The following is a 26,607-nucleotide window of genomic DNA, read 5'->3' as shown; positions in this document are numbered from 1 at the left end:
TCCCTTCACATGGCAGCAGTTAAACAGCGCCCAACTGACAGATTACCTCACAGATCCCCATTTATATACCTAGGTGGAGCGAGGCAATGGAGATAAAGTGCCTTGCCCAAGGACACTACGTAATAATCTGGCCAGGAATCGAACTTGCAAGCCTTAGATCACAAGTCCACTCCCTTAACCACTAGAACACAATGCTCTCATCTTTGATTTACTGAAAGAAAAGGAAGATTGAAAAGTTGGGGACTCAGTGACCTAGTCGTGCCCTGGCTGCAGACATATCGTGCCAACACTCCTGAATTTGACACAGAATATGTTTAAGAGGACTATAGAAGCATGGCTGATGTCTCCACAGTTACCTTAGGCCCACATCTAGAGGAAAATGGTATAGGCCCTTAAAATATGAAAATTATAAAGTGTAAAAAGACAATTTGAGAGACGAGAAGAAAAATAAATACAATGAAAGGAAAATATTCATGTTATAATATATTGTTAACTGTTCAATTAAAATGATTTCAAAGTACAAATTTATCCACATATTATACAAATGTTATGAATTGTTCAGTTGCTTTGCCGCAAAAATAAGTAATAAATTTGATTGATTCTGTAGTACTATGACATGCGGATTGTCGTTCTTGAAAATGTTATAGAAATGAATGTATTAACTAGTTTTGGTAACTATAAGCGTTTGGTATCAAATGAAATATATGGCGTATTATGACATGGAAATTCTGTAACCAATTCTGCAATTCAATCCATATTGTAATTGAAAGTGGAAACATAATACACGCTGTTGTGAAATGTATCCAGCACTTAAAACTTCCAAGACAATGCCAGTGAGAATAGGCCATACTAGTTGCAGCTTTGTTTTACTCAAATTTTATATTGCTTCACAACTTCTTGGATTTTGATGGAAATTCATTCAGGATAACTTGATTGTCAATACTTAAAGATGAATGATGCCAATGGTATATGAAAACTAAATTAAAAAAACACTACTGCCTAAATGTCATAAATTGGTATCATAAACAGTACGAACTGTTTCTTAAAACATGACAGAAAATATTCAAGATGGAAGGAATTTACAGAAGGAAGAGTAAATTTGTATATTTATAACATTCTAATTTGACAAGACTATCACAATTATTATTTATAATTACAATACGAGTACTGATTTTGAATGGAATTCGAGTACCAGTGTCCTAGTACAGCCTCTTGAGGACCCGGGTACTTTTCATCCGAGTACTTTCGATTCATTCAATATACAAGAACAGTTTGCTTGTAGACAGCTCCTGCGGATGATGTTCGTTTTAAGCAAACGGAATTTGACGATATCGCTTGGAATTCTGAATCGCTCGACAAATTCAAAATGTAGTTTAGAGTAATAGCAATACTGCATTCTTAAGTACTTATTCCATTTAATATTAGCGACATGCATCGCTCTATGCATTCATATTTGTACAGACTCAAATGGGGGCCTATTGCAGAAGTAGAGATACGAGCGGTACTAATTTGTCAGATTAATACTATGGCATGCCAATAGGGTCGAAAATGTTAATACCATAAAAAAAATATATTTAAAGAGAAAATGATTTCCCACTTTGAGAATCATATCTTATTTGAAACTGTTCCAGGTTTGTGTGTGTGTGTGTGTTTGCACTGAGGTATATCCATTCATATATGCGTTTATATGTGCGTTTGAAATGATGCAGATTTTTTCAGCTCGTGATGACGTCTGTCAGTCTATCATTCTTGATCTCATCTCGTCAAATTTAATCAAAATCGCTCTAAATATGCTAAACGAAATATGACCTATTTCTATGTATATCGTCACAAACAAAGAACAACGACAAAGTACGGTAACGTCACACCAAAAACCATGGCAGTATATCCCATACCCTCATCCGTAACCCATTTCTGGTTTCGATTTTGGTCTAAAGGGGGGAGAGGAGGGGGAAAGGGTGCAAGCAGAACATTGCATTAAAAAATGATCAATAAGAACATATATACACAGAATCTCATTGCGCTGGTGCGATCTCGCAACGCTCACATTAGGTCCCCAGCTAATGCTCCCCAATCCCACCCCCACTCCCCAGGTTAATCGTTACGGCGCTGAGTCTAGTATAACTTTCATAACTACCAAGGTTTACTGAATGTTTATGGAGCAATACAGTTGTCTTGTTTTCCATGGTACTTCCATCTTCTTCTCTTCAGAGACCTACCGTTGCGTAGTGCAGATCATAACGGAGACCCAGGTAGATGTGAATATTACGACAAGGTTGTATAAGTTATGGATGATTTGTTTATAGGGTGGATCCTGTTTAAATAGAAAACAACAATAAAAGCATTCATATAAATTAATCAATAAATGAATTTTATCAACTAAAACAATTATTTTGGATATTTATAGAAAAATAAAAAGAAACTTTGAGTGCAGTTTGCATTTGACTACCAGGTTTGTAGTTTGTTTTTACAAAATTAGCTTTTAAAATTTCCGAAACCTTGTCAGAATATGTGTCTGGAAATCAATTTTTAATAAATAACCCCTGAAGCAAAGACAGAACAAATATATAGTTTTTGCTAAACATGTCAAAGAAAACTGGCGTCGTTTGATGTCATCATAATTATTAATCGAATTGTTGATATGAAAACTAAAATGAGTCAATTTTTTTATCTGTAATGTGACACGGAAGCAATTATCAGTATATAACCGTGACGTTAAGTTACATGCTACATAGCACGCTATTTCACAGGTGGCATTCAACTTTTAGGATGCAATGACCTCATAACAAATGCTATGAGCCTATCAGCATTGCCTCCAACTAAGCATGTTACTAATACCCAGGTATGGTCATCAAAGTTCAAAATGTTTTATTTGGGGGGGGGGGGGGTGGGAGGGGAGAAATTGCAGAGAGATTAGTCCTGCAAAGTCTATAGTAAAATTAAAATACTAGGTTCAGGGCACGACAGATGAGATGAGAGTTTCAAGGTGAATAATCGCAGCCTGCGTCTGTTGTTAGAACATGCAGGTTGTATATACAGTACACCTTTGCAACTCAAGTTTATGCAAGGTGTTTTAATATAAAGACAATAGTGATTATCTGGTTAAAACTAACAACGGTTTCGTTTGAACTAATTAGATCACTTTAAAATTAATCGAAGGGACGATTTTCTTGATTACTTTATTGCCGAAATTTAATTGTTTAAAATTTGGGAATAATTATTCGTGGTGAATAGATCGACGTGTTATTTATTTGAAATGTGTGTAGAGTCTAGATTAAAATAAATGCAAATGAAATAAAACGTGGAATCGCAAAAATGAAAGATCAAAGAAATATTCTAGTAGCCTATCAGTAGCCTAGTTTATTTGCCAGATTGCCATGGCCACCTGCAGATAATTAAGTGACGTCCCGAACATATATATGTGCAGGATTAATTTACGTAATCGATAAAATGGAAGAGAACCAAAATAGTATTTAAAAAAAAATAGTAAAATAGAAAATATTATTTTTACCTCATTAATTACACGTTCTGCGACAATGTTCTTGTCTTCATTCATGCCAATATTATTCTCTTCGGGGGCTGAAATTAAATAGAGTGAGGATTAATTCAGTACATATATGACTGATTTAAAACTAGCAGTTCTGGTGACCAAAGCCGTATGTACTCGTAACCAATTGTCCGTGAGTAATAATATAGTGAAAGCGACACGTAAAGCTTTTAGTAACAATTGTGCATGTTTTCTCTGCTATAAAACCAAAACCAGACACACACATAAACAAACAAAAAACGTATGAAAACAAATATCAAGAACATAAAAATTCCTTCTTGTTCTACTTTTCATTTGCTTTTCCCCATTTTTCTTGGTTCCCTTTTTTCTCTTTCTCTGTCATGACTTTGGTAAGTACTTATCGTTCAGTTTATACTTCCCTTTTCATTGTTTGCTTTCCCGAAAGGAAGCAACAGCAGATCATTGTATCAAGGTGCAAACAGTTTGTAGTAAGGTTAAATCTTCGTTAGAAATCCTCATCTATGAGGAGGATTGTAGAATGGAATGATTTAAACTGAGTCGGTTGTGCTTTCGTAAACTGTCAATGGGTTTTAGTAATGTTTAATCCATTGTATTATAAGAATTGCAGCCCCGCGAGGTTTCGGTTTTTGAGCTATTTTCTTGTTATCACAATACCGGGTTCTAAATGAGAACTAGTCTTCATCCCTCATAACCCCCCCCCCCCCACCCCATCTCCTCTAAACGAAAGTAGTTGTGATGGTGATCCCATTATCTGCCTGAACTCTTCATCATTGAAAACATCAAGGCTGGATTTACGGTGTACTTTGTTGAGAATATAACTCATACACTAACTCAGAAAATAATCATAAGCTAAATGTTGAAATGCGATTAAGTATATACATAGTTCGATCATGATTTGATTAGTAAATAAGAACCTACATAAATGTGAACATGAATTATCAAAAAGTTCCCCTGTTCCTTATATATACTCATCTCCACACAACGCATCGCTTTGTCGGTATAATGCATTCTATATAGATTGGCTCCAACTAGTAACGAAAACATGCTGGCTAAAATCGCTACAATTTTAACGAGGATGGATCAAGTTTGTATTTTTGCATTTCAAACTTTTCAGTTTTTTGTCAAGGTTTTGAAACCTGTGAGGAATGATATTCAACGCATGTGCTATATGTACAGGAAATAAAGAGGTGGCATCTTACTGTTTTTACAACTATAGAGGCCTATATGGCTCGTCATAATTTTTGGAAATAAAACTATGAAATCAGGAAGACAAATGTATTAACTATATATCAGAAGATGTTCGCTATTGTGTAATGAAACATTGTTGCCGTAGAATCACAACATTAATGTACTATACATACAAATTAAAATTGAAGGAGACATGATTTAATATCCAGTGACATAGCTTAACGGGGTTTCAGAGGCCACGGTTCAATAGTGAGAGATGAAACCCTTTATAGTTTACTTCATTTAAATTGCACTTAGCGCAAAACTGTATAAATGTAATATTTTGTAGAAAAGGCATTATGAGAGATCTGGTATTGAATAGGGCAGTCAATTGGTGAAATAAAAAATGTGAGTGAAAACAAAACAACGACATCGGCATTTAGACAAGTTGTTATACTCGTGCACAAATTATTCATTGGTGATCCTGATTTCATGGACCGCCTGAACCGATTATTGCTACACATAGGCTGTTAATATTCATTTGTATCCCTGCATGTAGCAAACTGGGAAACACAAGTCTGGACAACACATAACATTTAGAACACCAATCAACCAAATCAAAGCAGCAGATTCATGCCCAAACATGTTCAAAGGCAAACATAACTCTGCCACCATATACCTGCGCTTACATTCAAACAAACTACAAGTGTTTAAATTAGTTGAAAAGTGTGAGGACGTTTTGAGTGTATGTGTGTGAGTGTGTGTGTGCGTGCGTGTAAGCATATGGGACTGGATGTACATGTAAAGAGTAAAGTTGGATGGGACGAATTACAAAAAAATAGCATTGACCATTGGTCAAGCAACATTGAATGACTGATACGTCAACTCACGCAGACTACAGAAAGGTGAGTTAAAAGGATAAGCACATCATAACAATGCCTATTTTAAGTATTTCCCATATGACTGTAGCTTTACCACACTCAAAAGGTTTCACTTCAAAATGGAGGGTTCGTGCATATGCGTCTGGTTTTGTGTGAGTGTGTGTGCGAGGCTGCGTGAGTATGAGAACGGGAAAGAGTGGAAGGGAATACTCTTGCAAAACCAATGCAATTTTCATTGGTTACGAAAGATTGCACGGTTAACATATAGCTGCATATGGTTTCTCAGGACCTTTTCAAACGTATGTAGTTCCTATAGTTAGCGTCTCCATAATAAACGTTATAATTTATACAGGAAATGGTGTATTTATTTAGCAGCACTACTCGGCAATCACATCCGAAAAGAATGCACGATCCCAGGAACATGAAATTAAACTATAGTTTGGTGAATTTTGATTAATGCATTTGGCAACAATTACTTAGTGACAGACGTCACTAAGGGTGCAGACGACACAAGTTACAGACTGCAGCAAAATTGCACAGAAGACGATGAGAGTGTTCATATATGCTGTTTGTCATAGGGTAACTGAAACTTGCAACAAAGACATATGATAGAAAAGCAATGCCAGGAGTTGGTGGAATATTTGAAATTCAATACTATATATGTATATATTGGCACAATATCTGATCAAGTATATAACCTTTGTGTATGCCGTAATGCGCGCACGCCCCATAAACACCGTGCAATAGTTGTTCAAATCCACACATTGTCGTTGTAAATGAATGAACTATTGATAGGCCAAAACACACTGTTAACCTTAAAGCTGATTTGCATTTCCTGCCCCCTCTCCCCCACCCCTCTCCACCCCCTCCAGAGAGAGAAAGGAACAGGCAACGTACAAGAAAAGGCAAGGATATTAAGTCAAAGAAAAACAGAAACGAAAACCCAATGAATATTTAGTATAAAATAGTATAGATACTCCTGTAGTACGTTAACACAGCAGCATAGGAAAGTGTTAGTGTTTAACCTTAGAATGACAATGAATGAGTACTACGTAAAGTAAGACTGATTATAGAAAACTAAGAGACTATTTAATTGATAATGTAATATTATTAGCTAATGTCTTAATTTTTGAGGGAGATTAAATACTGATATTAATTGATATACCGTATGTGACATTTCCTAGCCCTTTCTGTAAAGGCAATCATTTGCTCTATTTCCAAATTCATTATAATTTTACAATCGTGTTGTCTGTTCATTCTTTATTTCTAGTTAAAACGTCAAATTTCTCTCTGCGACTCTTTTCTGCCCCTCAGTCTCGATTGCTACTGATGTAACTCTGTTCATTCTATGATATTGAAATCAAGATAGTCACAAGGAAGGTACGAGTAAATTAGAATATTGATCAGAGAAGATAACTTAGGAAGGTGTAAATAATTTCTACAAAAATGTTGTAACCACATGGTAATATATACTGATTATTCTACAGTAAGAGTCCTTCAAGAGGGCGTTGTTAATAAGAAGGATAGAGCGCCATCATTCATGAGATCGCCTTAGAAACAATACTTCCATCGCAAGAGTGATAGATGCATTTAGCAAAAGAAATCAAAATTGTTTTAGTGAATTGTCATGCTTTCTTCCAACTACAGTTGTTTCACTAAAACGTAACGTAAAGCGAGGCGTTATGCTTAAACGTAAAAATTTTACCAAAATTATTTGCAGTGCATGTTTGGTTAGCAAAGTGTGACTTGGTTAATGTCATGTTAACCCTATATATCACCATCTATCAACAAGCATGATACCAAATTCATGAATGAAAAAAAAAAGCTGTTTGTTCACATGGAAACAATGAATGTTATTAAAATTGCACGTCAGCAGGCTTTCTTCGTACGTACCCGCAACCGGCGGTAGAATGGGTGGGTCTAAAAACAATAAAGAGGTTGGTAAAAAGAAATATTGTCCTGTTAGCAGAAATACCCTTGTACAGATGTATATAATGGTCGGAAGAGAAGCTTACAGGCCCACTCAGCACTCTGCATTCTCCGGTTGGTTTGTGATCCGACCTGAATTTGAGTTTGGAGTCTATTTTATCTCTATCTATCCTCGTTTTGAGATACAAGAGACTTAAAGAAAAGTAACAATACATATATAAAATAACACCCCTCATTAAGACGACATACCAATCAAGAAATCAAACTGCAATCAAGCAAGTAATTAAACTACCAATCAATCTAGTAATCAAACTACCAACCAATCAAGTAATTAAACTACCAACCAATCAAGTAATTAAACTACCAACCAATCAAGTAATTAAACTACCAACCAATCAAGTAATCAAACTGCGAATCAATCAAGTAATTAAACTGCCAATCAATCTCGTAATCAAACTACCAACCAATCAAGTAATTAAACTACCAACCAATCAAGTAATTAAACTGCGAATCAATCAAGTACTTAAACTACCAACCAATCAAGTAATTAAACTACCAACCAATCAAGTAATCAAACTGCGAATCAATCAAGTAATTAAACTACCAATCAATCTCGTAATCAAACTACCAACCAATCAAGTAATTAAACTACCAACCAATCAAGTAATCAAACTGTGAATCAATCAAGTAATCAAACTACCAACCAATCAAGTAATTAAACTACCAACCAATCAAGTAATCAAACTGCGAATCAATCAAGTAATTAAACTGCCAATCAATCTCGTAATCAAACTACCAACCAATCAAGTAATTAAACTACCAACCAATCAAGTAATCAAACTGTGAATCAATCAAGTAATCAAACTACCAACCAATCAAGTAATTAAACTACCAACCAATCAAGTAATCAAACTGCGAATCAATCAAGTAATTAAACTGCCAATCAATCTCGTAATCAAACTACCAATCAAGCAAATTATCAAACTACCAATCAAGCAAGTTATCAAACTACCAATCAAGCAAGTTATCATACTGCGAATCAATCAAGTAATTCAACTGCGAATCAATGAAGTAATCAAACTAGCAATCAAGCAAGTTATCAAACTACCTATCAAACAAGTTATCAAACTACCTACAGTATCAAGCAAGTTATCAAACTGCCAATCACGCAAGGTATCAAACTGTAAATCAATCAAGTAATTACACTGCGAATCAATCTAGTAATCAAACTACCAATCAAGCAAGTTATCAAACTACCAACCAATCAAGTAATCACACTGCGAATCAATCAAGTAATTAAACTGCGAATCAATCAAGTAATTAAACTGCGAATCAATCAAGTAATCAAACTACCAATCAAGCAATTAATCAAACTACCAATCAAGCAAGTAAATTATACTCAGTTTTGTCAGCAACTCATCTATAGAAGATAACAACCAATCCATCGCCACAACACTCACTAAGTAATCAACGAATCCACAAGACAACATATCACAGCTAAAGAATCAAACAACCGATCCGTCAACAACCATTTTCATTAAGCAATCACAACAAATTAACAAGCATTGAATCATAAAATCAAAGAGCGAACAATCAAGCAATCAAATATTTAAACAACCCCAGCAAACATACAATCAATTAACCAATCAACCACGCACTCACAGGTCAACAGACGATCTAAGATTGAAACAAACAATCCATCAACAACCACATTCAGGAAGCCATCAACCATACCACTGGACCAACCTAACTTCAAACAGTGAATGATGTAATCATTAGAAAGAGAAAAATGAGTAGGCAAGTAATCAAGAAAGCAAGCAATCAAGAAAGCAAAGAAACAATTAAGCATCTCTCAGTCAACAATTCATAGAAAGAACGAAAAGAACCTGTCATCAATAACCACATGCACGAACCAGACAATCGAACAATCCACCAACCAACCAGCTAGCAGGCACTTAGTTAGGCAACCAGGCAGAAAAGAGAACAAGCAGGCAATGAGAAAAGCAAACAAACCAAACACATAGAAAGCAATCACAGAACCAATATACAACTATACTTATAGTCCAAAACCCATCTTAAGATTAACGAAACAAGTATCCCACACGACCAGCCAACCTACAAAGCTTAAAATAAAATAACCAACCATACGAAATATCATGAATTACTCACATGTTGAGAACACACCAAAACAAGATAGCAACCAGCATTCTTTTCGATTAACCAACTAATCAACCAAACAAACAAGCAAGGTAATGAACAAGCAAACCAAGTGATCAACTATAGCTGGTGAGTTATTCACAAATTATTCTTGAAGTATATAAACTGCATTGGTAAACGTGCAAGCGCTATGACATATCACGTTTGCTTGTTTGTTCGTTTTTTCTTCTTATTCGTTAGCTTATTCCTATAAGTCATTATAGTATGGTCCAGTTATTTCTATCCTGTTGTTTTACAAGCATATTTCTAGTGTATCTAACATGACCAAGGTTAACAATTACTCATATCCACAGTGTAAGTTCCGTTAGTGTGTTCCGCACTGCTTTCCGCAATAGATCCTTGATTCAATAAATACTGATTGTTGAATTATCCTGACAATTCAAAACTCCATATTATCAAGATATTGAAAGATAATCCCCATGCAATCATTGGTCTAATTTTTCACACAATGTCAACTTACCAAGTTTTAGATGATAATCATTTCAGGACAAATTATTACTCAATTTTCAGTTGTTTGGCAGGCGAGTTCTTGGTACAAGAGTGTGACAGAATAACAGAGTTTTGGAAAGAACTGACGTCCCGGCAAAATTTTTTTTTTTGGGCGTATAAATGTTGATACATTCATAGTCAAGTTTACATCATAAATTGATCCCCTATAAAGTGAACTCTTAGTGGATATACAATCATTTCCATTCACTTTCAGGACTACTTGTCATGGTTTTATCACCCTATACTGCAGCGTCTGCAACCATTTCACAGGTTTTATTTCCCAATAAATTCAAAGATATTGCAATACACTTTATATGTATTGAGGTTTCCTACACACTATATCTGATTGATATTTGTTGTTGTTGTGACTTATGCTGCTAAACTTGTTGTTGCTACTAGTATTTTCGTTTTGTTGTTGCTGTTGTTTAATAATGTTGTTGTTGTTGTGGATATTAATAATGTTGTTGAGTAACTAATTTTGTTGTGCAACTAGTGTTGTTGTTACTATATATAATGTTGTTGTTACTGCTGTTACTAATGTTGCTGTTGCTAATGCTATTGTTTAACTAGTTTTGTTTAACTAGTTTAACTAGTTTAACTTGTTTAACTAGTTGTTGTGTAACTAGTTTTGTTGTTGTTACTAATGTTATATATGTTGCTGTTGTTACTGATGTTTATTGCTATTGCTGCTGTTACTAATGTTGTTGTTGTTGTGGTTGTTTTACTTGTTACTTATGTTGTTTTTGTTACTCATTCTGTTGGTGTTTTTACTGATGTTGTTGTTGTTCTTGCTACTGCTGTGACTAATATATACTAATTCTGTAATTCTTGTTTTAGTGGTTACAATTGTTGTTGTTGCTACACATTCTGACGGTGTTGTTACTAATGTTGCAGTGGTCATTACTAATGTTCTAGTTAATGTTGTACCTGTTGTTAGTCATGCTGTTGATATTGTCTCTTCTGTTATTGGTGGTCACTATATACAGCTTGCATCAGAAACCGCAGTTAACTCACCTTTGTACACTGTCATAGTTCTGGGTAGGATTTCATGGAGAAGCCAGACCATGAGCTGAACTGGTACAAAACCAACGAGAACCCAAAAGGCAGAAGGAGGTAACTTCTCGAGGAACGGATCGTTGATGTTAAGACCCAGCAACATAGTTACAGCTAGAAAATTATAAAAAAAACCAGTTATCATCTGCTAAAGCAAACGCTGTTGTGTTTGGCGCGGAGCCGTAACTTAGCATTATTCTGACCAAAATTTATAGACTTATAAATTTATAGATTTCTAAACTTAAATTTATTTATCTTCTGCATTATCAATAATTTAACTTTCTTTATCTTATTGGTCATTCGGACGTAAGAATCAGTAATTAAAATATATAAAACGACAACAAATTAGTTTTAAATCTAGGAAAGTGGCCCATATAACACATGACATACCTGACAAAGTGAGTGCGAGTATACCCACACTCCTATGTGCCCAGTTATAATACTTCCTCCTGTTGAGCATGAAAAACATTATTAGTAAATCGAAATGAAGAATGTGGCCTCAACCAAATGCATGTGAATAAAGGTTTAACACCAATACAAAAAGGCATTGAGCTATCTACTCTGCAATTGTAGGCTAATTTGGTTAATATGTCCTCCTGCATGCCTACTTTAGTAATCAAAATACTTTCGTCATCAAGTGTCTATACTTGGATTGATAATTCAATCCCGATGCTTATTATATGTGTGCATCTGCTTCCCTATACATGCTTGTAAATGTTTTTTTCAACACTGCAGCTGGCCCTATAGCCTTTCTACTTCAGCCATTTAGTTGCCCATGAATCAATCAAGAAAAGTTCATATACTTACCTTGGTCATCTATGTCTATGTAAATTTACCCCTGAACATTACATACGTACCCCCATAAACCCTGTATAACCTATATTGGCTCTCGAGTACTCATAATTGAATTTCGTCATGGACACCCAGTTGGGACAATATTTTCTATACTGTATATCCCGCTTCAGATCACTCGAATTGTCAGTACGAGCAGTATGAATATCATGTTTCTATCAGATCAAGGTCAGGAACTGTTTGTACTGACAATACCAGTGCTTTGAGAGCATTATATCGGGGTACAGATTAGAGAGGTATTAGCATTAGGAAATTGTCCCAACTGGCTGTCATCGATTGAGACTACATGGATATTCATACTTACTTTGGTTCACCTGGGTGTGGCCTAAAGATCGCCATGGTGACGTTGATTAATGCCAAGGCCATAATAGTACAACCAAAGATTGCATGTACGAACCTCGTGGTCCCGGCCTAAATAAATGGAGAGAGAAATGACAGAAACACAACCCGCATGTATACATCACGTAAAACGTGGTTCGCAAAAGTGTTAATAATAATAACACAAACATCGACCGTTTTATATCCAAACGAGAGGGAGGCATATAAAATAAAGAATAGCCCACTGAGGCCTCGAATGGATTGCTACTACACCCTTCACCCTACCAACTGAGAGGCGCCAAAAACCGAACCTAAAATTAAACAAAAAGGAGTGACTACTCTATACCTTTCGTTGTCTCGTTAACGCCCCCCTCTACCCCTTTTTCTGACCTTTCATCTTACTGTTTATTCTTATTGATTATTGTTTCTACATTCATTTTTGCTGTTTCCATCATGACAACCCTCTGTTTTTGGTTTCACGTTACTTCTTTGAAGTTCCTTTGTGCATTCAGTTATGCAGTTGATTAAACAGCTGTGGATACCAGATACATCTGGAAATTGCCCGCACTGTCGCTTTCCATGCGATTATGACGGGATTTCATCGTTACGCTCGTAACTTGCCGAAATATAATACATAATACCCAAATTGAAAAGGAATTATCAGATTAAAACGGGATTTGAGTGGGTATGGTATCGAATGTAAGTCTCATTATATTCTCATCATCTTAGACATGTCCTTTGAAACCTATTTATACATCATATACGTAATAAAAAGTAAAATATCCTATAAGTAAAATCAGGTTTATGTATGGTCAAACTTGTGCCATCTGTTGTGCTCTTGAACATGATCATACATTTATTTCATCTAACTTTTTATGTTTCTTTTCTCTCTCTCTCTTAGTGAAAAAATGATTTAATAACGTGATGCCTGGTAACATTTAGAAGTTAAAAAATTCTGTCAATGCTATAATATACGAAGATTCGGTGAACATGCATGTTATTAAAACAATAGAAAGAGCAGATTACAAAGAAAGCAAAAAAGAAAGAAAGAAAAACTTACCACTTCGAGAGATATGAAGCCTTTCTTAGCAACGAATATACAAACAAAGGCTGCACAAGTTAGAATAAATGTTAACAACATGTTAATGCGATGAATCTGAGAATCAAAAGGGAGAAAACAGGAAAATTTAGAACAAGTATAGGCCTGCTGTATAGACCCCAACTATAGCACGCTGTCATGACAAAGTTTCTTGAGGTTACGTAATCGACCTGCCTTGGTCGTAAAATGACCTCTTTTTACTAATTAGTCTGTAACGCCTGCCACATACTTTTTGCTTGTATGAGGGTCTTTGTGTGAACGCTGCATGATTAACTACACTGTAGACATGAACATAACTCCACACAGTGTTTACACAAAGAGCCTAATGGTGAAGCTATGCAGGCTAATTGTAAAGCCTGAGGTCGATTTACGACTTTGGCAGGACGATGACATAATCACAAAACTTTCCTAGCTATAGCGTGCTATTTTTATGGCTGATTTCGTTGTTTTGGTTTGTTTTATGTTGATCACATATGTTAAAGTACTAGAAGAACACCTATCACGCATTCATAGATAAATGTGCCTAACCTATCCTAATATGCATATAAGAAAAGGGGCTGAATCTGGTATCGCATGTAACTTCATGGTTAGAATGACGATAAGTTTGTTCCATGTCCCCTCGGTGAAAGCATGGAGGTATGGTGAAAGTGACGACATGCTCATAAATACGTACTTCGTAGCAGTGGGCTATAACTAGACCCGTGCAAACACCCTGGGTGTCAAGGACTGAACAAAAAAACAACCTCATTCGCTGAAGCTGGCAGTCGACCAAACCCCGTCGAAGTGGCTAGTATTGATATTCAGTTTGCAGCCAGTGAAACAAACAGGTCACCAAAAACAGGAATTTTAAAAGAAACCCTGTCCGCAATAGAGAAAGTATGAGAATGCCTTGTCCGGTCTTCCAGACGTGCCAAAGCATTGCTCACTTAATCCTAAACTATGGTTGGCCAATAGTTTCACTGTGTATGTGTTATTTAACTGAATCTGCTAATCAGTGCAGTTGGCCTACAGTTCTGAGATACATAACGAACGTATTGAGAAATAAATCATTCGCATTTCTTATACTGAATGTTCTGATGTATATGGGGTTGGCTCACCAAAAACCAAACTTTTTGTCCGCAAGGAGCCTTGCCCTCCCATGAAGGTTTCATGTATCTGGCAACTGTTATACCTGGTGCCGCGAACCCAATCCAAGCTGTCGCCATCATTGCACCTGGAATGAAATGAACCTTTATAGGATAACCTTATTTGAGGCATAAAACTTATATTTGCTTTGTTATCCCATCAAGAAAACAGAAACAAAAACCCACTGTTATCAGTCCATGACTTCTATTCTACATTTACTCTAGAAAAGGTACTTTAAATTCTAATATGTATATAAAATTCTAATATATACATACATATATGCATACTAATATATAAATACATAATACACATATACTATAAATATATATATATATATATATAAAACTATATATATACAACTATATATAACTATATATATATAACTATATACATATATATATATATATATAAGAATATATGCACACACATATATACACACATATATACACACATATATACACACACACACACACATATATATATATATATATATATATGTCTTATATATATCTTATATTATATCTTACCATGAGCCTTGAAAAGTTTAAAGCTTGTGTCATCCACTTTAACGTTACCGACTTTGTTGAAAGATACAGCTTCGTTGCTACTTTCTTTGTCTACATTGTGGAACAAGATGTTGCCTGCATGAAAGAATCAATAACTTAAACCGTAATCTCCTGGCTAGCTGAGGACAAAATAAATGTATCGTTCTGGTCACAGTTATATATGATATAAATAACATGACAGTCATAGTTCATGACAGATCAAGTTTCATTTTAAATAAATAAAGATGTCAGTGGTGGTATTTGTTGTAAATTTTATTAAAAAGAATGAAGTTGTTTCTCTGTTCTGAACGTAGATTTATGCAAGCGTCTCTGTTCTCCCACCAATAATTGAGCCGACTAGTCGGAACTGACGTCACACACGCACATGATCATCAGGGAATTACAAGGTAGCTTATATACAAAGCTGAGAATTAAAAAAGAAGGGTATTCCTAATACCACAAAACAGCTGATTTCATACCGCTCGGTGCTAGCATATTTCCAGCCGACATCAAACTAAAGTATTCATTGTCTCCTGAGATATCAAAGAATGTTGCATCGCCATTGGCCAAAGTCTGTTGTCTGGTAAATTGACATTTGATGTAGCTGTCTTCAATAGAGACTGAAATATCACTGACTCCCATCTGCAGAATAGAAAAGGAACAGATTTAGTGGTTCATGATTAGAAGTATCGGTATATAAAACCTCATTATCCCTCATCCTTATCATTCTAATCATATCCTACTACTTCCAACAAAGATCTAAGACGAATGTTGTCAAGAATGAAAACATTATTAGAATTATATTTCACGAAAGCTTGGCTTCTCATTTCTAACCCCATAACTGAAGATTGAAAAACACATAGCAAAAAAACAAACAAAAACCAAAACAAAAAAACTACATGAAGATGCCTATAAAAGGAATGTGATAAACTACATTAGAATTATGTGCCTGTAAACCGTGTTAATGGTATCCAGGATGCTAAAAATAGGGAAACGAGGCCCTGGGTTCAATGATGTCGACTGTCATGTATGGGATGTTACAGTCCCCCCCCCCCTCTCCACCTTTCCGAAAGAAAATAGAAGGAGCAATCTGAGGCATGACTTAGCTATAAATTGTAGATCTATATAATTATGTATACTAGCAAGAATGTGTTAGTCACTGTTTTTATTTTGTTATGGGGTTGCTATTGGTTGGGGGGTGTCACCCCTGCACCTTCTCCCACTGGACCTGTGTCTGCTGCGCATGGAGGATTCCATAGCGTATTAACTCGCATTCATACTTGAAGATACTTAAAGATAATGTGACGAACATGCATGAGTAATGTCATCGTCAGGTTTACGTCAAAAGCGAAGTATTGACAAACATTATGCTTCATTAATTTGTGGGTGTGGGTGTGGCTGGGGAGTGGGGTGGGCATGTAAGTATGGTATCCAAGAAATTCCTTGTGTGCAACAGAGATTTCTTATGGTGAATAAACAAATCGAAATTAGACAATGAAGCCTACCAGTTCCTTGGCATCATTGCTTTTTCCTTCAGCTGCGTTGTAAGATCGTTTCACAGTGCTTTGAGAGGTACACGCATAGACATCTGTATCTGGCTACAACAACAAAATAAGGATGAAAACATCAGAGATGAGAGAAAATAATCTGGAAATTGCATGGACATGAAAACCACCCTCTCAGCAACTCAGGTATAAGGTTGGGCGGGGGGTGGGTGGTATATTCAACTAAAATAAACCTTATCTTGTGAGTAAAAGAATCACATCTATATACACATTCTTGTAACCCTGAATTCATACCTGGGCAGCTGGATGCACAAGTTTGAGAGAGAATGAAGAATTCATTAACCCACCTTTCACGAGTCGGTAAAGTATATAGGCTACTCTATAGGCTTACATTTCAATATTATGACACGTGTAGCTATCTCTTCATACTGGATCAGGAGCTTAGCCGGTATGGATTGGAACCCCATCCCAACCACATCCCCTCCCCCCCCCCCCAGTTGTCCGTTCCACCAAAGAACTTGGCAGTTTCACTTTGAGATCCTATTTATACACTGGTTTATACATTAAGTGGTTCTCTTGATTTTGTCTATAGACACTCGAAGCTGAGTTACGAGTGACGAGATAGAACTATTTCAAGTAACAGTATAAAACTGCCACATCATTATTAAGTGGAATGATGATACGTATATAGCAATATGATATTTATGCTGCAAGTTTAACACCTTCGATATGTAAATATAATAAAACTATATATGTTCATGATACCTTATTTATAGTTATTAAGTAGAAAGCAAATATAGGAACGTGACTGAGCAAAAAAAGGTTTAAAGATCATCAGCACTGGGCAGAAATATGCTAAAAGTCTAATAATGGTCATACATGCACCCACTTCAACACGCATTTGACTATACTACCGTTTAAGTATCTGTTCATCCTCACTGGGACATTACATCCTCTAATTTGACACTCCTCAATATTTGGTAATACTTTGGAGAATCAGAACCACTGGAGAAATGCTTTTTAAAACTCCAAGCAAGTTTAAGATGGATAAACACTGTCTTGTGGGGCAATACTGAAGATCATTAAACTTGCAAGTCATGGCAATGTTAAATTTTAACCCGATCAGATTGACAGATTGTCTATTGAATAATCCGGAATTTGCTTTGCTATATTGCTTTGCTATAGCGATTAGTGATTCAATCTTAAGGCTTCAATTCGAGATTCCTGTAATTACAGTAAGTCCATAAGTAGGCCCCATAGGGTTTAACTCTGTAAAAAAGTACCTGCACCTAATCTCACTAAGCAGTTCTATCAGAAGCTGAGGTGTTTCAAACACCAAAATTAGAGGGACACAAATAAACAGAAAAACTGATAGGGTTATTTCGAAAACAAAAACAAAACTTCTATTGAAGTAGTTGCTTAGGAATAAGATTAGAAAAAAAAAATGACCTCATGAATATGCATGTGGCTTTTTGCTTATAACTGAACTATGCAGCCATAAGAGGGTCGTTTTATATTCAAGACTAACATTGGTTTGCTGCGAGTGTCAGTCAGTGACCCGCTATACCTGTACATACATATATAACAAGGGATCCCTTCAGTTTCATTCGATAAAATATTGGATAAAGTTTTTATATTTAAAGAAAAAGCTAAAGCTCTCCAGCATTTAACCATTTTAAGGCACAAAAATAGACTGGAAAAAGAATATCACCAAAAAACATGTATCGGGCCTATATAAATTTGTTTTGATAGGTACCACAGTCTCAAGCTGTCCACATAAACTATAGCACCAGGGCTTTTGCTTTCAGTGGTCCAAAGCTTTGGAATGCGCTCCCTACCAACATTCGCCTAATTGTAGGCCATGACCCCTTCAAACGACAATTAAAACATATGTTCTTCACAAATAGTCTGCAATTTTACAATAAGATTGATATGGTCCAATTTTTGTGCGTACCGCCCATCTGTAAAAGTCTGTGTAGTTGTGGCACTGATAGAGGCTGGGCTTTATAAATGCTAGTTCTATCTATCTATCTATCTATCTATCTATCTATCTAGGTCTCATCACATAATTCCTTCACTCTCCATTCCAACGGGTCTAGTTACCACCATAGTGGTAATGTATGATCACGCATTCGCGTTATGAAAATATGAATAAAAGGAAACCAAATTTCATGTTAAAATCAAACTGTACGTTTAAATCGTAAGCTTATATTACGGTATAGACACATATATAAGTCCTTACCATGCCAACGCTCCTGGATATACCGACCGCGATATAGCCTTCGGCGGCCCCGAATAGGGCAAAGTTCGTTGATTCTCCATCAGTGGTAGGCCACCAAGAGATGAACATCTCACATGCCGTGTCCCCGCTAGTACCATTGCAATCTGTGGGTTTACGAAAACAGCTTCGCTGGACGTCGCAGCCCTCATCAGAAAATGGGTTAATCTATATTGAAAGATGAAAGGAAGTGATTTTGTGACATTTATGGATCACATATAAATATCTTCTAATATCACTAAAGCCCATACCAAGAATGTTACGTTAGTAAATCCTGTTTTAAATGTAAATCTCCGAGTCTGAGAATTGTTTTCGACAGTAACACATCCAAAATTCACACAACGCAGATCTATATTAAATTGTTGAATTAAGTATATATTTAAAATCAGTTCCAGACGGTCATTCTGCTAATCAGATAACAGATCCGTAACAGATCAGATGAACAGATTAACAGATTACCATGGATCAGATCAGATCAGATTAGCAGAAATTACCGGTAATATAGTTGAGTTTATACTTACGATTTGCGAAACCGTACTCGTTATGAAGTAGGTCACTAAAATAGTCACTGTAAAAGTCTTCATTGTTTAACCTGGAAGAGATTAAGAGATAACGAAATAGAAGTAACGGTATACAGTAGGTTTGATCAATGCAACTATGCATTGTGACAATGGTCAACAGATACAGTATGTATTGGACAATTTGAAAACGAAGACAGTAATCAGTTTTCTTGGTCCAGATTTGATATCACTTTAGATGTCCAACCTACGATTGTTTGGAATTCCTTGGGGAAGTCCCCAGTCTGAATGCAGAACAGGCGCTTCCACACCTACCCACCCAAACCCACCCACACCCACCCATCATCAAACCTATACATTCCCCACTACACGCATACATACAAAGGAGATAAATACCAGTAACACATGACAACACAATAAGTGATACCCCCATATAGCCACTATACTTCCAAACATGTACTGAGTATTACATTCGATTAGTATATACTTCAATGTTCCAACAAAAAGGCTGCACACTGGCACGTACCCAATACCCTTACCAAAAGACAAGGGCAAGGTCGTCATTTGAACAGCCTGTTTTGTCCTTGTGATTCTACGCCACTGGTTTTGTTTTAACCACCGAGCTATAACAAAGTTGTCGCATACCAAGATAACGAATCGTTAGATTTGGGAAGTTTGTTAATATTACTTTTATCATCTTGTAATCCGTAAATGCATGGGCGCTCATTTCTGAACTATGTTGCATATTCAAAGCATACAAACCGTCCACTCATTGGTCACATATGGCAAGGACGGATATGGCAAGGGCGCCCACCCACTTAAGAGAAATAGGCCCTTGAACTCTTTGGATCATAGATTTGTCATTTTATCACTACCTGTATATTCATTCCAACGCTGTATGCACAATGAAACATAAATTTGTTACTTAATTGGCGCCCCATGAATATAAGCACATACGAACAGTGTATAACCTCTATCGAGAACTTTCGTATTCCGTTCAATACATGATTACGTGGAAACTGGGTTGTTCCCCCCCCCCCCCAGCCCGCCACCTCCACCTTGAAATTTCCGCTTCCTAAATAAAAGTTGGCCTAAAATAATGTGAACGCCTGAACAGTATCCGCTATTTCATTTAGTTTTAGAGAAATTTTCATATCATTTCCTCTACTTTCATTAGTCAGTAGTGTGCAACCTCAATATTCTAGGCCGCGTTTTGTAGGAATGGCATTCAAAATTAACACAAAGTTTAATTTAAACGCTCATCACTTATTTGCCATTGCCAGCGATCTGCGAGGCATTTTAGACAAAATTTTATGGTGGTGCTCCGGTTACATAGTGTCATGATGGTCCTTTCTTGGAAATCGCCCACCATTTCTTAAAATACGCCCTGGTATTTACGCACATCAAAGCATCACTATGTAATGTTTTGACAATACCTAATGTTTCTCAAGGTTCCTCAACTCCTACGGCCCTGAAGGCCCATACATGACCTTCAGTGTATCACTTCTACCCCAATATCTGTTGGAAGATTAATGTGCAATTGTGCTTTTCCTTGGTGCCCCCTTGATCAGTCCCCCCCCCCCCCCCTTGTTCAGAGTTAAGCTGGATCCGACCTTGCATATATATGTGTCACGTCTTGGGCAAGGTTGTTTCTTGTCATTGATTTTGGGATCAGAGTCAGTATAATTAGGGGGGGGGGTGGGGCGGGGACAGCAAAATGAGAGCACATAATAGGGACACATAATGTAGGTACTACAAGCTGGCGCCAAGCTCAATCATACGGCCCCGGTGGTGGTCAAGGGAGCAAAGCCCCTGAAGCTTCGTTTTTCATCGTTTCCAGATCAGAATCAGCACAACTTGGAGCCAGACGTATAGGTAAATGATATAGTCACTACTCAGTGCAAGTCAACCTATATGTGTTTGGACATGGACAGCTTCATTTCCGGGGTCACCTGTGGGGAACCAAACATTTCTGGGCGTGCATGTGCCTTCAAGCAGACTATATAAACAGCAAATTTCTTACGGCACCTCATTACCGTCTCATATTTGGTCAAGCCATAACACACAAGTTCAACTGGCGTAGTTTATAGTTCAATAGCTATTTGCAAGGAAGACATTTTTGATGTACCGCAGTGTGTCAACAAACCTTCTTGAATTTATACCTAACCAAAAGAAAAAAAATGAATCCTATATTATTTGAAGCATTTTAAGCGTTGGTTTTACATACCTTGATATAAAGACAGCCTCCTTCAGATAAAACTTTGAGCGATTTTATGATGTTTCCTTTAGTTTTAGATATCATTAGTCCTCACCCCAACACTAAGGCCTATATACATCTGACTAGCATGATTGATAATCACTCTGTGGAGCACGGTATAGTCAACATTTGTGTTATCAAGTATTAGGTAACAGCGCATACCTGGGTACAATGAACAGGTTCATGGTCCGCTGGCTATTAGCTTTATGTCAACAGTCGATCTCATTGACTCTATTTGAGTCTGTTACTTTTTAGAGTGTTTACTTATTCAAAACAGATGTGATCTCTAAACTAGAAACTGTGTTTACAAATCAGCTTATCCACATGGATGGGTTTAAAAGTTCGCCCCCATGCCCACCCCCCTTGTATATTCGTTGCTGAACTTTGAAGAGATTTTTGAAGGAGCGCCTACTTTAGATTGACAAGCGTAGTGCCAGCTAGTTTTTAAAGCTAGAATATAAAGTACCTTTTCAAGTAACTTGATATACAATGAAAACTGTCATATGGAGAGGGTCATTGACTATTTATCGATATATGGTTAACAACTAAAATCTGACAATTACTGTATTGCTGTGTTAAACAATGAAATGTTGAAATAGAATCGTTATCCGTTTGGCGTAATTAGTGCATCACTTCACAAGGGTATTATAAGTGTTACATTTTCAAAGGAATTAATTGTAGTATACAGAGCGTGCAATAAGGTGGCTCTTAGAATTTACCATTTTTTTTGTTATATAGTCAGTATTGCGAAGTTCGCCATACTGCGAAGTTCGGGCACCCTAAGAAATACACGATTTTCACCATGAAAACCTACAGGAAGAGCCAAATTTCACCAAAATGTACGAAGCTACAGTTATTTTCTCTCCAAAATGACCCGTGTGCAAGAAATTACTTACATATTTGTCAATAAAATGACGAAGATCTATGAAGTCTGTTATAATTACTGAAAGAGCAACAGCGCCACCAATTTTTACCAGCGCCACACTGTAGGTTGCGTGGCCGAAATTCGCAATACTCTAGCAAGAAATACCAGTTCCACAATCACCAAGAATCTTCTTGGAAAACAACGTGAAAACAGTTTGCAGGAAAGAAAGTTTGGCCGTGTATCGTACTAAATTCTCCCACCATATGAAGTATATTTTCTGGTGATTTATACCAGAAGATTTAGTTTTGGGGTGTTTTAAGTCTTAAGTGGGCGAACTTCGAAGTCACCATCCTACATATTTTTTTTTATTGTTGCATGGTTCGTTGGCCTACATCTGTAGTCAAAACTCGTATTTTCTTACACGCTGCCAAGATTGAAAAAAAGTTGCAAACTGAACAGCAATTTTCAAATAGGCTGTACCATTTTTTACAGGGTAACTGTATCTCAACAAATTTGCAATAGTCAGTCCGACCAAGGACTATACCTCCTTTTAAGTACCAACCATCCCTCCATATTTATTTGCACTTTAACCACACATATCAGTTATAATAAATATTATAAAAATATCTGCAGACGTGAGCTAAAACAAAATAGATCATTACATGTAATCGTCATTTAAATATGACGTTGGTAGAAGAGGATAAATTTAGGAATGACTGCGATCAGTATGTAAATTGCACTAATGAGTCACCAACCAATTTACTCACAAGCATGTATCAGGGGCAGATTTTATTTCAAGTCAATGAGGAGATGTGGTAGTACTTCCCATGTATGGGGAGGGGGAGGGTATGGGAGCAACCCCCCCACCCCCAGTTTAAGAGTATGGTTGAGTTAATAACTACTTTTTCATTTTGATATATGAGACAGAAATGGACGAAAATTGTACAGTGATACATTGGAAATGAAATTTATCTTTTAAGTTCATCTTTTATCTTTCCCTAAGTTCTAAATTTGCCAACAGTTACTTGCGCTGTTGAAGGGAACTACTGAATCATCTGGGTGGGTCAGAAGCACCGAATTAGAGATCTGTGATAATTTAGCAAAACCGGTGATATAACATATTTGTTTTTACCTCTGCTGCTCACTTGTAATACAGGGTGAGGCTAGCATCTTATTGTTGCGGAACTTCCTAATAACGTGGCCTATGGGCCTAATTTTCGATCCTCCCATTATAACAACGTTAAGTTTCAATCAAGTACCATTATTAATTTCTAATAAAGAAAATCCCGCTTAAAACAAAAATTTGACGAAAATGGCTGAATAAATATACAGTTATACATGTTTACCCTTTCTTTGAACTATGTAAATATGTAGTGTTGACATGTTCACGGCAGCAACTATAGTAATTTGCGGACGAATTCAAAAGATTTATTTACCTTCTGAACGCTATACTTTCCTTTCTCTCTCGGTTTACGACCACATGGAAAATATTTATTCTAAAATATAGTGGCAGTTGCTAATACTGTACTTAAAATGCTCAAAAACCACGCCGAAACAGCGATACTTCATACAACAGCAAAACGTTATTTAAAATCCCCTTAAGAAATAATGGAACAATCTTTACGTTGTTTACTTCAGCCTGTGTAGCAATGCATGTGTGATCAGTTGTGCGAGACTTTTCTGACAAAACACTGATTTGCACTTCTTATTTCACCGAACAGACACTGTCCCGTTCAGACACTGCCTCAGTCTCTTGACAACGTACTACAAATCACGGTCTTGTGATCATGACGAAGGTCTTTCTGATGTTTTATTTTTTAAATTTGATTTAAGCACTGAGAGGCTATTCAATGCCATTGTAGGGAAGGTAGCCATGTGATGTTGACGTGACAATTGCGTGAAATATAGCCTCGTACAACTTCAAAGACAATAAATCACACGAGAATTTAGATGAACAAAGAGCTGTTATAACTATCTATTACATGTTCCAGTTCACCGCGTTTTAGAAAATCCTCGCCCGAGTTGATCGACACTTATTTCATTAAGCAGTTTAGTTTTACCTGAACCCGCGTGTATAGTCCTACTTTGTGTGCTGCGATGACTTAGTACTTCTTTTGAATGCTATTTTACCTATTGTCCGTCTGGTGTAAACTAAATACCGGTGATTCGCTAACGGGAGATGATCTAATGATCGAACTGCCCAAATGTATGTACATACAGTAGTCGACTGTCTATTTTCTCCGCATACTGTACAGCTCGCTTATGATACACTATACCTAACTTGTACAAGCATCATTGCTTCCTATATAACATTCATATAACATTCGCTTCCCGTGTCAGTTATCTACGGAAGTGAAGAAGAGACATGTCAATTGACGTTTTGATGAGATGCAACAATTCGTCAAAATGACAAGAACCTGAAAGTTCAGTGACATATTGCCGACCATCAAAATGATAAACATCATTTTGGCGTGATACATTAACTCTTCAAAATGGCAAAAATCTGAAAATTGACGTATTGAATACATCATACCAACTCATCAATGTGAAAAATACACTTATAATTGACATTTTGACGATTTGGTATGATTTCGTCAAGAAACGTTAATTTTCAACTTCTTGTCATATTGAGAAGTTGTTGCATTTCATCAAAATGTCAATCAACATGTCTCTTCTACGCTTCAGTAGTTATCCGTATAAGAACGTACTGTACATTTATGTTTCAGATTAAACAAACTGAAACTAAAATATCACTGCATAGGCCTATCAAGTATTTATATAAATGTGACGCCAGGCAGTTAAAGTGATAGGCCTGAAATTGCATGTGAACTTTGTATGTATAGTTGTAGAATATAAGATGGCCATTACAGGGAATGCGGACCCCTATTAGAGAAACTGACGAAAACTATTTGTAGCCCCTGAGTATTCTCAACATGGCGAACTGCATGGAGCCTTGGTAATCAACAAAAGTATGATCGTTTTGTCCTAATGACTTGAATGAGGCTTTTGTCGGTGTAAAGATTACAAACGGTTCTCTTCAACTCGATCATCATTCTAAAGGAAAGTAACATATTGTTTGGACTCTATAACAAGTTGAAATACTGCCGACTATATTGTCACAAAAATCTGCAATAAATATCACAAGAACAAGAGTATGACTGCTACTGTAACCAAGACCAACCTAAAAAATTACCCCTTTTGGATTTCTTGACTTTTCAACTGATATGATTTCCTTGGGTGACTGTAGTCCATATCCTATTTGATTTTTTGTAGGTGAGAGCTGCATTCTGACGAAAGAGAAATAGTGCTACTGAAAAGATATTTTAGCTCACCTGTGTCGTACATAACAATGCTAGAAACATTTAGTTGCAAGGTACGCACTTTACTTCCTGAAGTTCGGCAGAAATCCGATCCTACCACAACCATTAAAATGTGTAAACATATAATGCTAGAAACAATCGACTGAGAGCAAAATACGTTCACAACGTGCTCACCAACTAGCTTCAAAAAGTTCCTCCTTTACAGAGAGCTCAACATAATAACAATGTGTGCGTGTGTGATTCCAAGGCAAAGCTGTATGAGCTTGACGCTATATAATAGAGTGCTGGTGGATGAATGATTGTTCACAGTAACCACGAACTAGCATAAACTTAGGGTCAAGAGGTTTACATGATTGTGAAGGGAGGGTCTGCATGCAGATATGCCATAAATGTGCATGAAGTGGTGCGATCATTCGCAACTTACAAAGAACCAATATTTTCAAGTAATGTCAATGCGTCAGTCAGTAGACCTACAACCATTTATCATCGACAGGAACTTGTACTATACAAGTTAGTAGGTGCCGTAGGCTATAGCCTAAATAGGGTCGTGAAGTGGAATTTTTTCTGGTGTGTTGGTCTTTATTTATTTACTATATATCTGTCATACCACTTGCTAAACATTCATTTCTTATTTACGGCTTGGCTTGCCTTTGAAGAGTG

General features: G+C 36.5%; 1 protein-coding gene across 9 annotated transcripts; it reads right to left on the bottom strand.

Annotated features, from left to right (window-relative positions):
* Positions 1–470: 470 nt before the first annotated feature.
* Positions 471–26,234, bottom strand: LOC139982604 (ferric-chelate reductase 1-like). 9 transcript variants are annotated; one of them, XM_071995556.1, is made up of 14 exons: positions 25,960–26,234; positions 19,509–19,579; positions 18,952–19,155; positions 16,710–16,802; positions 15,684–15,846; positions 15,187–15,300; positions 14,632–14,747; positions 13,496–13,591; positions 12,422–12,528; positions 11,656–11,714; positions 11,227–11,379; positions 7,471–7,497; positions 3,512–3,579; positions 471–2,314 (listed from the first exon to the last, which is right to left on the bottom strand). In XM_071995556.1, exons 2-14 carry the CDS (start codon positions 19,569–19,571, stop codon positions 2,216–2,218), a joined length of 1,362 nt encoding a protein of 453 aa, XP_071851657.1. In that variant the 5' UTR covers positions 19,572–19,579; positions 25,960–26,234; the 3' UTR covers positions 471–2,215. The 9 variants fall into 9 exon arrangements, with proteins under 9 accessions (XP_071851657.1, XP_071851687.1, XP_071851711.1 ...); XM_071995586.1 differs by having other exon boundaries at positions 26,122–26,221; XM_071995610.1 differs by lacking the exon at positions 25,960–26,234 and adding an exon at positions 25,821–25,843.
* Positions 26,235–26,607: the final 373 nt, after the last annotated feature.

Source organism: Apostichopus japonicus, chromosome 2 (genome assembly GCF_037975245.1).
Source record: "Apostichopus japonicus isolate 1M-3 chromosome 2, ASM3797524v1, whole genome shotgun sequence".
Lineage (NCBI taxonomy): Eukaryota > Metazoa > Echinodermata > Holothuroidea > Aspidochirotida > Stichopodidae > Apostichopus > Apostichopus japonicus.
This window is presented reverse-complemented; position numbering and strand designations above follow the sequence as displayed.